The sequence below is a fragment of the Dama dama genome, chromosome 1 (genome assembly GCF_033118175.1).
Source record: "Dama dama isolate Ldn47 chromosome 1, ASM3311817v1, whole genome shotgun sequence".
Taxonomy (NCBI): Eukaryota; Metazoa; Chordata; class Mammalia; order Artiodactyla; family Cervidae; genus Dama; species Dama dama.
Genome location: NC_083681.1, coordinates 82,217,202 through 82,230,271, shown reverse-complemented (window position 1 = coordinate 82,230,271; position 13,070 = coordinate 82,217,202). Strand labels below are relative to the sequence as shown.

General features: G+C 39.1%; 1 protein-coding gene and 1 non-coding gene across 2 annotated transcripts in view; both read left to right on the top strand.

Annotated features, from left to right (window-relative positions):
* The window catches only part of LOC133064251 (olfactory receptor 5B12-like), a 93,657-nt gene extending 89,882 nt beyond the window's left edge, over positions 1 to 3,775 (top strand). Inside the window, exon 5 of the mRNA XM_061154106.1 lies at positions 2,541 to 3,775. Coding sequence (XP_061010089.1) covers positions 2,561 to 3,514 — 954 coding nt within the window. The 5' untranslated portion in view covers positions 2,541 to 2,560 and the 3' untranslated portion in view covers positions 3,515 to 3,775. The remainder of the gene's footprint in view (positions 1 to 2,540) is intronic.
* Positions 3,776 to 9,283: 5,508 nt separating this feature from the next.
* On the top strand, positions 9,284 to 9,355 carry TRNAC-ACA (transfer RNA cysteine (anticodon ACA)). Its single transcript has one exon. It is a non-coding gene; the product is annotated as a tRNA-Cys (tRNA).
* The last annotated feature ends 3,715 nt before the right edge of the window (positions 9,356 to 13,070 follow it).

Here is a 13,070-nt window from a genome sequence, read left to right as displayed (position 1 = left end):
TTGTGAAGTAATTAGCCTCCAACTAATTTAAAAAAAAAAAAAAATGAAATGTTTCAGCACGTTTCCGCCCCTCGCTAGATTTAGGGACAAATGATATGAGTATTGATTAGTGTAAGTGAGAACCAGGAAGGTGCCTCCCCTGGATGATGATGCCTCCCACGGCCTCCCCACCACACCAGCAGGAGGAAACAGGGAGTGGGGACCTGCGTTTTCAGTCAAGACCTCCACCCTCCCCTCCACTCTCTAACCTCATGGCCTGGCTGTCACCCTTTACCTAGAGACCTAAGGACTAATCTCATTATTCTCTTTTTTGGTGTGTCACTCACCATGAAGACGAGGAATCTCAGGACAGCCCTCAATGGCTGTTAAATAAAGTCCACATCTCCTCATATCCCTATTTCCAAGCCCCACAGCCACTCCTGCCCAACTCCTGAAATCATTCTTCTCTTCTTTCTGAAATTGACAGCCAGTCATCAGCATAACCAGAAACTCTCCTCTGGAAGTTCCCTTAACCTACTGTCCAGCTGAAATCTGTGTCCTTGGACAGGGCTTCCCTAGAGACCATCTCAGTGGTGACAGTCTCTCTCCCCTTTCTTCTTGAGGCTGTACTGTCCCATGATCTTGACTTTACAACATTATCATACTCTGATTTTTTTTCTCCAAGCTCCTTCATTTAGGTTTTAACGGTCTTTCCTAGTTTTGTGGATTTAATATGACATGTGAAGTTTAAACCATTAGCAAATTGCCAATATAGTTTTTTGGATGGACTGATGCTGAAGCTGAAGCTCCAAATCTTTGGCCACCTGATGCGAAGAACTGACTCATTGGAAAAGACTCTGATACTGGGAAAGATTGAAGGCGGGAGGAGAAGAGATGACAGAGGATGAGATGGTTGGATGGTTTCACCGACTCAATGGACAAGAGTTTGAGTAAACTCTGGGAGTTGGTGACGGACAGGGAGGCCTGGCGTGCTGCATTCCATAGGGTCGCAAAGAGCTGGCCATGACTGAGTGACTGAACTGAGCTGAATATAGTTCAAATTAATAAAATCTGATGCAATTGGTCCAATTGTTTATTCAACCTTTTTTAGCTAAAAGGAATCTCAAACTCACCATGACTAATCTGAAATTATCTTTCTTATTCTTTCTGAAACATCTGTTTCTTCTACACCATTCCCTCTGTTGCTATACAAAAAATGGAGTCATCACTGTTTCCCATTTCTCTAAAGTATTATGTTCAATACATTGTGAAATCCAGCCAGCTCTATTTTGAAATATATTTAGAACTGAAAACTTTCTCATTGCCTCTTTCACTACCAGCCTACTCCAAGTCATCAGCATCTGCTACATAGATTAATGAGATTAATGCAAAGAAAAATGAAATGGGTGAAATCATAGTGTACTAGACGTCATTTTCACATGTACGTTTTCCTTATCCTCACACACATTTTGAGTCCTGAGAGATTCTGTCACCACCTCCTAACAGTAAGAATATCTTCATTGATTGTATTCTGTTAAGTGCCAGGCAATGTCATTGCATCCATTTTATAGATGGATAAACTGAGGCTAAGACACACTAGTTAACACACAATGTCATTCTGGGGAAAAACATGAATTCTTACTTGGTATAGCTGTAATGTCCTCTATGTGAGTAGACAACAAATATTGTATGAAAAGTTGGAGGAGGGCGTGAGTGGAATATGACGGTGGGAAAAATCGGGGGCAGAAGCAAATACAGTGCATCAGGACACAGGACGTTCAGTTTTCTAGTTACCTGGAATTCCTCTAATCTTCTTCTCGAATCAATGCATAGACGGTAACTGTGACCCATCCATATACATAAAAGCCTGCAATGCCAGTTTGTATTATCTCTCCAGTTTGACAACGAGTTCAAGGGACAACTGATGGACAAATGATACTGAGTAATACCTGAAGTCAGTCATGGTACGGGATGGAGCAGGAAGGTGCATCCAGATGTCTCTATTCTGAACTCACACTTTTAACTTTTTTTTTATTCTCTAGACATCTTTATTCCTTGTACAGGATTCACTACGGTATCCCAATCTGTGGAAATTACATACTCTTTGTATCCCATTACCCTTTGAGACTACTGAAGACTAGAAAATGATATGCTAAACTATGTTTCAGTAGAACATAACACTGCTCGATACAATAGCAGTAATTGAAATGAAATGAAGTAATTTACAGGGGCCTATTTTACTGAGTAAATATTCAATAAAGTGTATAAAAATTTGAATTGTGACGCTAACATATCTAATTTAATAACAAATCCTGTGATTCTCTGTAAGTTGCCTTTTGTCTCTGAACTTTAATTTTGATAATTTATTAAGATAGAAGATAGGGTTGTATTATTTCCAAAATCATTTAAGCTAGAACAATCTATTTTTCACCAATGTTTCGAAATTACAGTTTGTTATTACGCCCATGTGAAATTCAAAGAATTTTGATACAAGGTATATACTGGACATAATGATAATTCTAACTCTGTTGCTAACAAGCTCCTCTTTTCTCTTGCTATAGGCTGTTCGCATACTGCACAAATGATCCCCAAGGAGAACAGTACAGTCGTGACTGAGTCCATTCTTGCCGGGATAACTGATGACCCACAACTGCAGATCCCACTCTTTCTAGTGTTCATGCTCATCTACCTCCTCACTCTGGTTGGGAACCTGGGGGTGGTCACGCTGATCCTGCTGGACTCTCGTCTCCACACCCCCATGTACTTTTTCCTCAGCCACCTTGCTCTGGCGGACTTTGCTTACTCCACAGCTGTCACTCCCAAAGTGATGGCTGGATTACTTGTAGGAGACAAGGTCATTTCCTACAATGCTTGTGCCACTCAGTTTTTTTTCTTTGCAGTCTTTCTCATTATGGAAAGTTCTCTCTTGGCCTCAATGGCCTATGACCGTCATGCAGCGGTGTGTAAGCCACTCCATTACACCAATATCATGACACCAAGGGTGTGCGCCTGGATTGTCATAGGGTTTTATGTCTTTGGTTTTCTGGAGGCCTCTGTGCACACTTGGAACACATTCAGTCTCTCTTTCTGCAGATCCAGTGTGATTGATCACTTTTTCTGTGATGCTACTCCCGTCCTGGCTCTCTCATGCTCAGACAGCAACAGAAGTGAGATCGTTTTATTTCTTTTGGTTGGCCTCAATGTTGTCTTTTCTAACCTGGTCATCCTGGTCTCCTATCTGTTTATCTTTGTCACTATTCTGAGGATGCGCTCATCTGAAGGGCATCAAAAGGCCTTTTCCACCTGTGCTTCCCACCTCACTGCTGTTTCCATCTTTTATGGGACAGCTTCCTTCATGTACCTAGAAACTGGCTCCCGCCATTCCATGGACACAGACAAAGTGGCCTCTGTGTTCTACGCCATGATCATCCCCATGCTGAATCCACCAGTCTATAGCCTGAGGAACAAAGAGGTCAAGAAGGCGTTAAAAAAGGCTGTGGGGAAGGCAAAGTCTTCTATAAGATTCAAAATTTAATTAAATAGAAACACATTTCCTATGTACCAATCAAGCTAGGGAAAATATTGACTTGTTAGACCAACAGTTTTATAAATTATTGATGTACTTTCTCAAATCCTTTACTAAGTGTATGATGCAAATGGCTTACAAATATGATATCTCAAGAAACATAGTTTAGGTAGTATCAACCTTGAACTCAGATATCTTATATAAAATTTCTCTTTAACTGCATTTCATTATTTCATATGATCAGCCCACTCTTATTTCATTCAATGTATATCAAGTAAATGCCCAAAGAAACATTATTTATGGGAACCTCTTGTAAATCACACATTCATGAATGGACAAAAAATGAGTTCAGTATAAATGAGATTAGGCTATTAGAATATATTTGTAGTATATATTATATAATTTAATAAAACAATGATTTTGGTGTCTGATAATGCATTCTTAAATATAAACTTGGTGCCAAATACCCTGGCTATAGTTTTATTGCTTAATGTTTTGTTTTCTTTTTTTTCCTGTTTCAATAATAATAAGCATAATTATATGGTCATCTTTAACTTGCTCAATTTTCATATTTATCAGTTCATTATCAGAATGTACATCTTCATATGACAATTTGGGGGCTTCCTTGGTGGCTCAGATGGAAAAGAATCTGCCTGCAATGCAGGAGACCTGGGTTCAATCCCTGGGTCAGGAAGATCCCCTGGAGAAGGAAATGGCAACCCACTCAGTATTCTTGCTGGAGAATCCCATGCACAGAAGAGCTTGGTGGGGTACAGTCTATGGAGTCGCAAAGAGCCGGAAGTAACTGAGAGGATAACACTTTCATTTTCATGAAAATTTTAATTTAAAAATTAGACCAGAGTATAAGACAAGAAAAATAATAATATACACATATTTTAACTTATGGAAATAAAACTAACATTTGATTTTAAAATAAGATGACTCTATCATCAGGTATTCAGCCTAGGACACATTTTATTTCCCTTTATTCCTGTTTAAAGTCAGGCTGCCGACTTAGAGACTGGCATTTAAGCTCAAAGTAGAAGTTGGCCTGATTGGTCCTTGTCAATCTCTATGAATAATCTAGCCTATGCCTCAATTTTTGGATGTCAGAACACTACAAATCATTCTGTGTTATGACAACAATTACGAAGATATCTTTTAAAGAAATCTAAAGATTTAACATCATGATAAGATAAGATTTCTTTCATTTATTTTACATGAATTGCTCACCATCCAGAAATCAATCAATGTGGTAAACCACATTAGCAAAAGGAAAGATAAAAATCACATGATAATATCATGGATGCAAATGTCATGGGTATTTTGAAAGTAATTGCCTTAAATATGTGGATTTCTTTGGGTAGTATAGCAATGTCAAAAAAACATTTGACAAAATTCATTGTCCATTCATGATATAAAATTATCATTAAAGTGTGTATACAGGGAACATATCTCAATGTGTAAAGGCCATTTTATGGAAAACCCACACCAACATAATACTCAACAGCAAAAATCTGAAAGCCTTCCAGGTTAATTTAAGTTTTTAATATGTGGTCTTGCAGGCTTCCTATTAGTCCAGTTTTTCTAACCAGCGGACAGGACTCATCTTCCTGGTGTCAGACCCCCAGGCTGGGGTACCGAACATGCGGCTACAACCACTTTCTCTCCAGGGAGGATCTTTGCCCTGTAATCCCCTCTTCTGAGGCCCTTTCCAGGGGCACAGGTCCCAACCTGTTTGTTTCTCTTCCCTTCCAATCTGATTCCGTATAGAACTTTCTTACAATTTTGGTTCTTCAAAGTCTTTCTGCCAGTCTCCACTTGGTTTTTGGTGAGTGTTGCTCCATGTGAAGATTTTTTTTTTTTTTTTAATTGGAGAATACTTGCTTTGGGCTTCCCCAGTGGCTCAGCTGGTAAAGAACACACCTCTTACCCTGACATCTTGATTTCTTCTCTTAAATTAGTGGGGAAAAATTTTCCAGTCTGAAGCTAATTGTGATTCCTTCTGGCAGAACAATATTTGAGCCATGCTTGTGTATGTGCTGAGTTGCTACAGGTGCATCTGGCTTTTGCGACCTTATGGACTGTAGTCCACCAGGCTCCTCTGTCCATGGGATCTCCCAGGCAGGAGTACTAGAGTGGGTTGCCATACCCTCCTCCAGGGGATTTTCCCAACAGGGATCGAACTCATGTCTCTTTCATCTCCTGCATTGCTGCATTGGCAAGCAGGTTTTCTACCACTAGTACCACCTGGGAAAGCCTATATATATATATATATATATATATACACATACACACACACACACACATATATGTATGTATATAATCAGTTTGGTGTATATCAAATTTATACAAAGTTATAGAACAATAATATTTCAATGAAGGTGGAAATAATAAAAGTAATCACCATTATTTAGAAGAAATTTAACAAACTCATCAGAGATCAGAATAGGATATAATTTTCCCATTATACTTTGCATTTGAGTGGGGATGTGTAGAATTATTTCCCACTACTTGTTTGGTTGCTGTATGTTTTCAGTTCAGTTCAGTTCAGTTCAGTCAAGTAGTCATGTCTGACTCTTTGTGACCCCATGGCCTGCAGTATACCAGTCCTCCCCGCCCATCTGTTTATTTTAGTTGCATACTTTAGGTTGTATATTTTAGGCTCCCTTAAAATCAGACTGATAAAATTCTAATTAAACTAACTTTTTGGATTGTGGCAGAGATCATATACATGCTTGCTATAAAAGTTTTCTTCCTACACACAAGGAAATTTCCTTGCAAATGTGATAGGAGTGTATGGTTATTATCCACCATGAATTTTTATCATACTCTTTCATTTCACTTACAGAAACCTTTAGAGTCACGTGTGGAATATATCAGTGTTACTACGTGTAAGAATGAGAAGGTGTGGTCTCTCTTTACCACTTAGAAATGAATTACTTGGAAAACCACTCGATACTTATAAGACTGTAAGAAACCTGAGAAATATAGTTTCATCTAAAGGTATGAAATATGCATAAAAGGGAAGCAAGATTATTATTGGGTTAGAATAAAGCTGGAATACTTGCCATTTGCTAGGTTTTACTCCAATCAGGCTAAGATTTCCAAATTCAAGGGGCACAACAGGCACAGAAAGATATTTACTTCCAAAGGGAAAGAGAACCCCACAGGATTTATGGAAGTAATGTCTGAGGCTTTGTGGTTCAATGCCCAAGCCTTTGGTGTTTTCCTTCCAGCTCTGAGATCCACATCAGTTGCTTCCAAGAGTGTTGCTCAGTTGTGTCCAACTCTGCAACCCCATGGACTGTACAGTCCTTTAATTCTCCAGGCCAGAATACTGGAGTGGGTAGCCTTTCCCTTCTCCAGGGGATCTTCCCAACCCAGGGATCGAACCCAGGTCTCCTGCATTACAGGCAGATTCTTTTCCAGTTGACCCACCAGGGACACCCTCCAAGATTGCTAATAGCCTCTTTTTCTTTATTTTTGAGAACAGATGGGTATACTGGAGAAGAAATACCAACTCAAACACCAATGACTTTCCTTAATTAGTTCCCTAAGTACTTGGTCCCCACAGGCAAGGTTTTAATTAAAATATTCAGTACATGAGACCTGGGCCTGTGGATGGATCACAGGAGAGCTTGTTCCTGAGAGCTTCATGTCAGAGTAATCCCCTTCAAGACATTTGTCATCAGACCCTCAAGTCCCAGTGTGTGTGTTAGTTGCTCAGTCTTATCCGACTCTTTGTGACCCCCTGGGCTGTAGCCCACCAGGCTCCTCTGTCCATGGAATTCTCCAGGCAAGAATACTGGAGTGGGCTGCCATTCCCTTCTCCAGGGGAACTTCCCAACCCAGGGATCAAATCCGGGTCTCCGCATTGCAGGTGGACGCTTTACCTTCTGAGCTACTAGGGAAACCCCTTCAGTCCCAATCGGACTTTATTCAGTCTCACTAGAGTGAGAATAACCTGGTGCCCCGGGCACCTTGTTCACTTGATTTTATTTTATTGCAAGGGGGTCTCAGTGCTGGAGGCCTTTCCCTTCACAGTGACACTGCTGCAATACGTTAGTCAGAATGACCTTGGACAGCACTCTCTGATAACAAGAGGAATCTTTTCTGTAGACTGAGTGATTTACTGAGCATTTCACATCCTCCATCTTATTTCACCTCCAAACCACTGTATGAAACATCAAGGGTGGGAATCACTAATTCCATTTAAAAAATACAGAAAGTGAGGCTAAGTGTAGTGAAGGATTTCACTTTTGTTCCCCTCTGAAATGAGAAATCTAGAGTGGAGGACTTTGAGGTTTGAAGTGTAGTGTCAAGGAATCCACTTATGGTCCAAAAGTGAAAAGTGAAGTCGCTCAGTTGTGTCCGACTCTTTGCAACCCCATGGACTGTAGCCCACCAGGTTCCTCTGTCCATGGGATTTTCCAGGCAAGAATACTGGAGTGGGTTGGCATTTCCTTCTCCAAAAGGTGTATTCAAATTAATGAGATAAGATAATTCAGAAGGTGCAAACTTGTGGTTATAAAGTAAACAAATCATGGGTGGTATAATGTACAGCATACTAACTAAAGTTCATATTCCTATATTGCATATTTGAACTTTTTTAAGTGAGCAGATCTTAAAAATCCTCATCACAAGGGAAAAAATTGTAACTATGTATCGGAATGGATGTCACCTAGACTTTTATGACCATCATTTTGCAATACATACAAATATCAAATCATTACGTGGTACATCTGATATTGATATAGTATGTCAATATTTCCTCTATTTAAAAGAGGTAATTTAGGACCATACAGAGGGGAAACCATAATCTGCTTCTCCTATTAAGCTTTCATCCAACCTCATCTTGTAGAGTTGTTGGTTGTTATGGTGCTGTGACTTGAGTAGAAAAAAATCAGTAGAAGAGGAATTGGGATTGCATCTTGGAGTAGCTTTAGAAAATATTGACCATTGCTTTGCATATTTAAGCCATCCTGTCAATTTTTTTAACAGTTAGAAAATAAGTGTTTTATATTATCATGTGTTTGATACCTAAATATAAGATATTCATTTCAATATATTTCAGTTTAAAAGGGAAATTGTTGGACTTTGACACTAATTAATAACTGATACAGTTGGTTGAAATCTGCCTCTTGTTTCTATTCAACACACCAGCTTTTTATTTCATTTTTTTCTTTCTTTTGGATTAGAGTTACCTCAGACTAAGTACTTAATTTTCCTTTTTTTGGTCTCCTACTATTGCAACTTTCATCCTTCACTTATTAAGTTGTACCTTAATATTTATTTTTCTTCATTATGAAAGAACTATATAGCAGTTTAATTCTGATTGATTCCCACCCCTTTTGCTCTTATTGTCAAATATTTTAAGTTTACATACAATTGAAACTTTAGAAGATTTTTAAACAATATTTAAAACACAATATGTTTATTTGTGTTATTGACATAGTTTTTCCAGTATTATGTCTAACTTTCTCTTTTTTTCATTTTGGAACTTTTTCCTAGAACCTCCTTTAGTATTTCTGCCAGGATAGACCTACAGGCAATTAGGTCGTTCCACTCAACCCCGAATTTGTTGCTTGTGTTGAGAAAGCTGCATTCAGTCTCACTGTGGCTCTTGCCAAAATAACGGTTAGTTTTCTTCTCTGGTTGTTTTTCATATTTACTTTTTTACTTTCATTAAATGAAAATATCATGGTGAATCTGAGGAACTCAGGAGTATTTTGAATTACATTGCTACATTTATTCTCAAACTTATGCTATATAAATTCCCTGGTGGCTCAGATGGTAAAGCGTCTGCCTACAATGCAGGAGACCCAGGTTCGATCCCTGGGTTGGGAAGATCCCCTGGAGAAGGAAATGGCAACCCACTCCAGTACTCTTGCCTGGAAAATCCCATGGATGGAGGAGCCTGGTAGGCTACAGTCCATGGGGTGGCAAAGAGTGGGACACGACTGAACGACTTGACTTTCACTATGCTATATACAGATTATAGGAGTTCCTTTACAAGTAGGTCCAGAATTAAATAAAGTTGGGAAAACATTGGATTTGCCAAATCTAAACTTAACTTTAGAATCACAGATAAATAATACCCATGAAAGTGTTCCACAGTATATTAAGAATACTTGAAAAAATATCACCATATTAAAGAACTAGATGCCCATGGATCAATTTTTGAGACAAGCAGTCTCACTGTGATCCACTTCTACCATATATCCACTGTTCTGTGGTGTGTATGCACACCCTTCCTAGGAGAAGAGCATAAAGTTTAAATGTCATACATGGGATTTCTGTAGCTTGATTTCTCACATGTACCCACTGTGTGTTCTTTGGAAGTTACTTAACTTCTCAAATGTGTCTTTTTTTTCTTATTTTTAAAATATGATAGTAATAATGTCTATATGGGGATTTTTGTGAGTACTGTATTAGATTTAGCCTGACATATAATATATGCTTAGCAGTCATATATATGTTATGCAAATAACATAATCTACATTATAGATAAGTTAAAGTGTCAGTCACTCTGTTGTGTCTGACTCTTTGTGATCCCATGGACTATATAGTCCATTAATTCTCCAGGCCAAAATACTGGAGTGAGTAGCCTTTCCCTTCTCCAGGGGATCCTCCCAACCCAGATTTGAATCCAGGTCTCTTGCATTGCAGGTGGATTTTTTTTTACTAGCTGAGCCATCAGTGAGCCATATAATATATGGATGCACACACATATCGTTGTAGCCACATGTTCCGGGAAATAAACTCACTCAGAAGGACAATGCAGATAGACAATGCAATTTATTTCTCCAGTGGACCCAAGGCAGAGTCTCCTCTTAGCCAAGGACCCCAAAGAGTTTTTGTGAAAGCCCTATATACCCTAAGTGTATAAGGTTCCCTGAAACTAGTCTGAACAAAGGAAAAAGAAAGATACAATCAAAGTTAACCCGTGATTCATATGCCTTAAGCCTAGGTAGTTAACACTGGACAATTATCAATGGGCCTGTGGTCATACCCAAACAAGCATAATAGAATGTATGATTCTATTCAGTTACACAGATAATGCTTCCCTGGTGGCTCAGATGGTAAAGTATCTGCCTGTAATGCGGGAGACCTTGGTTCGATCCCTGGGTCGAGAAGATCCTCTGGAGAAGGAAATGGCAACTCACTCCAGTACTCTTGCTTGGAAAATTCCATGCATGGAGGAGCCTGGTGGGCTATAGTCCATGGGGTCGCAAAGAGTTGGACACGACTGAGCGACTTTAATTTCAATTTACACAGATAATTAGGGTATTCTTTAGGGCCATGGAGAGCCCTGGGGCTCTTCCTCTGGGGGCCTGGTTTTCCAGTTGCTGTGTTGTTTCCATAGATGCTGGGCATAGAGCTCAGAGTCCACAGTCCGGCCCAAGATGGAGTCCTGCTCTCGAGACAGAGCCTGTTCTATGTCCTCCTTCAACATATATACGTTATAATATTAATGAAGACAACATTGCAGTCATTCTAAATGCTAATAGCAACTGACTTGTAATTTTCTGACCATAATCATCACTTTTTATTTGCAGCATAATAATTTGTATGCACGTTTTATATTCCAATTTAAAGCGTAAGCGTCTATGTTTTCTGGGGAAAAAAAGGATTTAATATGTTGTGTGTTCTTAAGGGAGACTTAATAAAAGAATAACAATAAGTATAATAACATTTTTGAGTGATTATCACTTTAGGCACTATAATGAGATTATATATAAAAGTTGCTTTCCAAGTATATTATGATACAGTGATGTATACAGTAGTACATGCCTATGTTACCCAAATGTTTAGGGTTTCATAGTACAAAATGGAAAATCTGGTATTTAAATCTAGATATGCCTGTGTGCACTTTATATCCTTATATCTCTAACAGTCTATGGTCCAACGATGGACTTAGAAGAAAGATTCTAATGCATTTCTAGCAATGAGAGTAGCAGCTATTTCTACCAGGATGAAAACAATAAACAACAAACACTGGTAGTCTAAGATGGTCTCAGTACTCTGGTGCATGAGAATTCCATCAGTCATGCCTCCGTAGTGTAGACATGAATTACTCAAATTGTTACCGAGTCTAAGCTTGTTCTGCTAGATGCATGAATGGGAGAGAATGAATTACAGGCCAATGAATCAGACAGAGCTGGGTGATTGAGAAGATACAGACTAATGTCTCAAAATATCCATTTTATGGGGCCTGGATGCCAGGTTCTTTTATGGATCAGGAAACAAAGTAAAAAGTCCACTAATCTTGCAAATATATCCTAGGATGGCAAGCATCAGGCAGGGAGTGTGTTAATTTCTTCCTTCCTGACATCTCCAGATGGACAAAGTTCTGAACAAAGGCTTTTTAGATCAACAGTCAGGCAGAGGAGCAGGATTCTCTGAGGCAGGCCATTATGTACGATTTTAATGACAAAAGCATCTAAAAGAAAGTCAAAAAAGCAGAATCAGAACTGATTTTTCCATGCAACACAATATGACAAGGAAAATTCTAGGAATTACTGCACTGGGGCTTTTAAAACTGATAGGCTATAAGAAATAGATTTTAGGTATGATGGATTCTCCTTGAGAAATAGGTTATGGCTTGGCACACAACGATGCATGTCTCCAAATTAGTGGGAATAAAATGTACGCCAATCTGAACCTAACTGTTAGTCCCAGTGGTTTTTGCTTTATGCAGGACAAGATTTGAGTTATTCTTACCAGTTGTCCATGCTGGTCCTATGGTCCACACCAATCATTCCTCCTGATAATTTTGGTGTTTGGGATGGGCATTTTTGTTTGTTTGTATTTGTTTATGAAATTTTGTTCTGGTGAGAACATTAAAAACAAACTTTCAAGGAACAAGTATTGCTAACTGTGCTGCGGTCCCTCTGGCTTCTTTTGATTCTGCCAACTTCTTTAACAACTTGAAGACACTGTAGCTTTTCACTCTGTTTGGGCTATCCTTCCTGTGCTATGGAGAAGGAAATGGCAATGCACTCCAGGATTCTTGCCTGGAGAACTGCATGGAACAGAGGAGCCTAGCAGGCTATAATCCATGGGATTGCAAGGAGTCAGACACGATTGAATGACTATCACTCACTGTTACTATGTCTATCCATCCTTCATGTATTGGCTGAGGTGCTGATTCTCCTGAGAAAACCTTCTGCCTGTCATTGAAAGTATGTTTTTATGGGACTTCCCTATAGTAGTCACTGGTTAAAAATCCACCTTGCAACTGCCTTGCAATTTAGGCAACAGATTCGATCCCTGGTCGGAAATCTAAGATCCCCCATGCAGAGGAGCAACTGAGCCCGCTTGAAACAATGAAAGATCCCGCTTCATGCAGTGAAGATCCATGTGCCAACTAAGATCCAACAGTCAGATAAATGAAGATTTGCAAAAGTAGATTTTCATTATTCATTCTCATGTGGGCATCTTGTTCTATTTATAATTGTGTACCCTTGTGTGTGAGTTTGCTTAATGTTTGTCTTCTATAAACCTAAGCATGTGAGACTATGAACATGGTTATTTTCTATGGTTATGGCCAGGACTATGC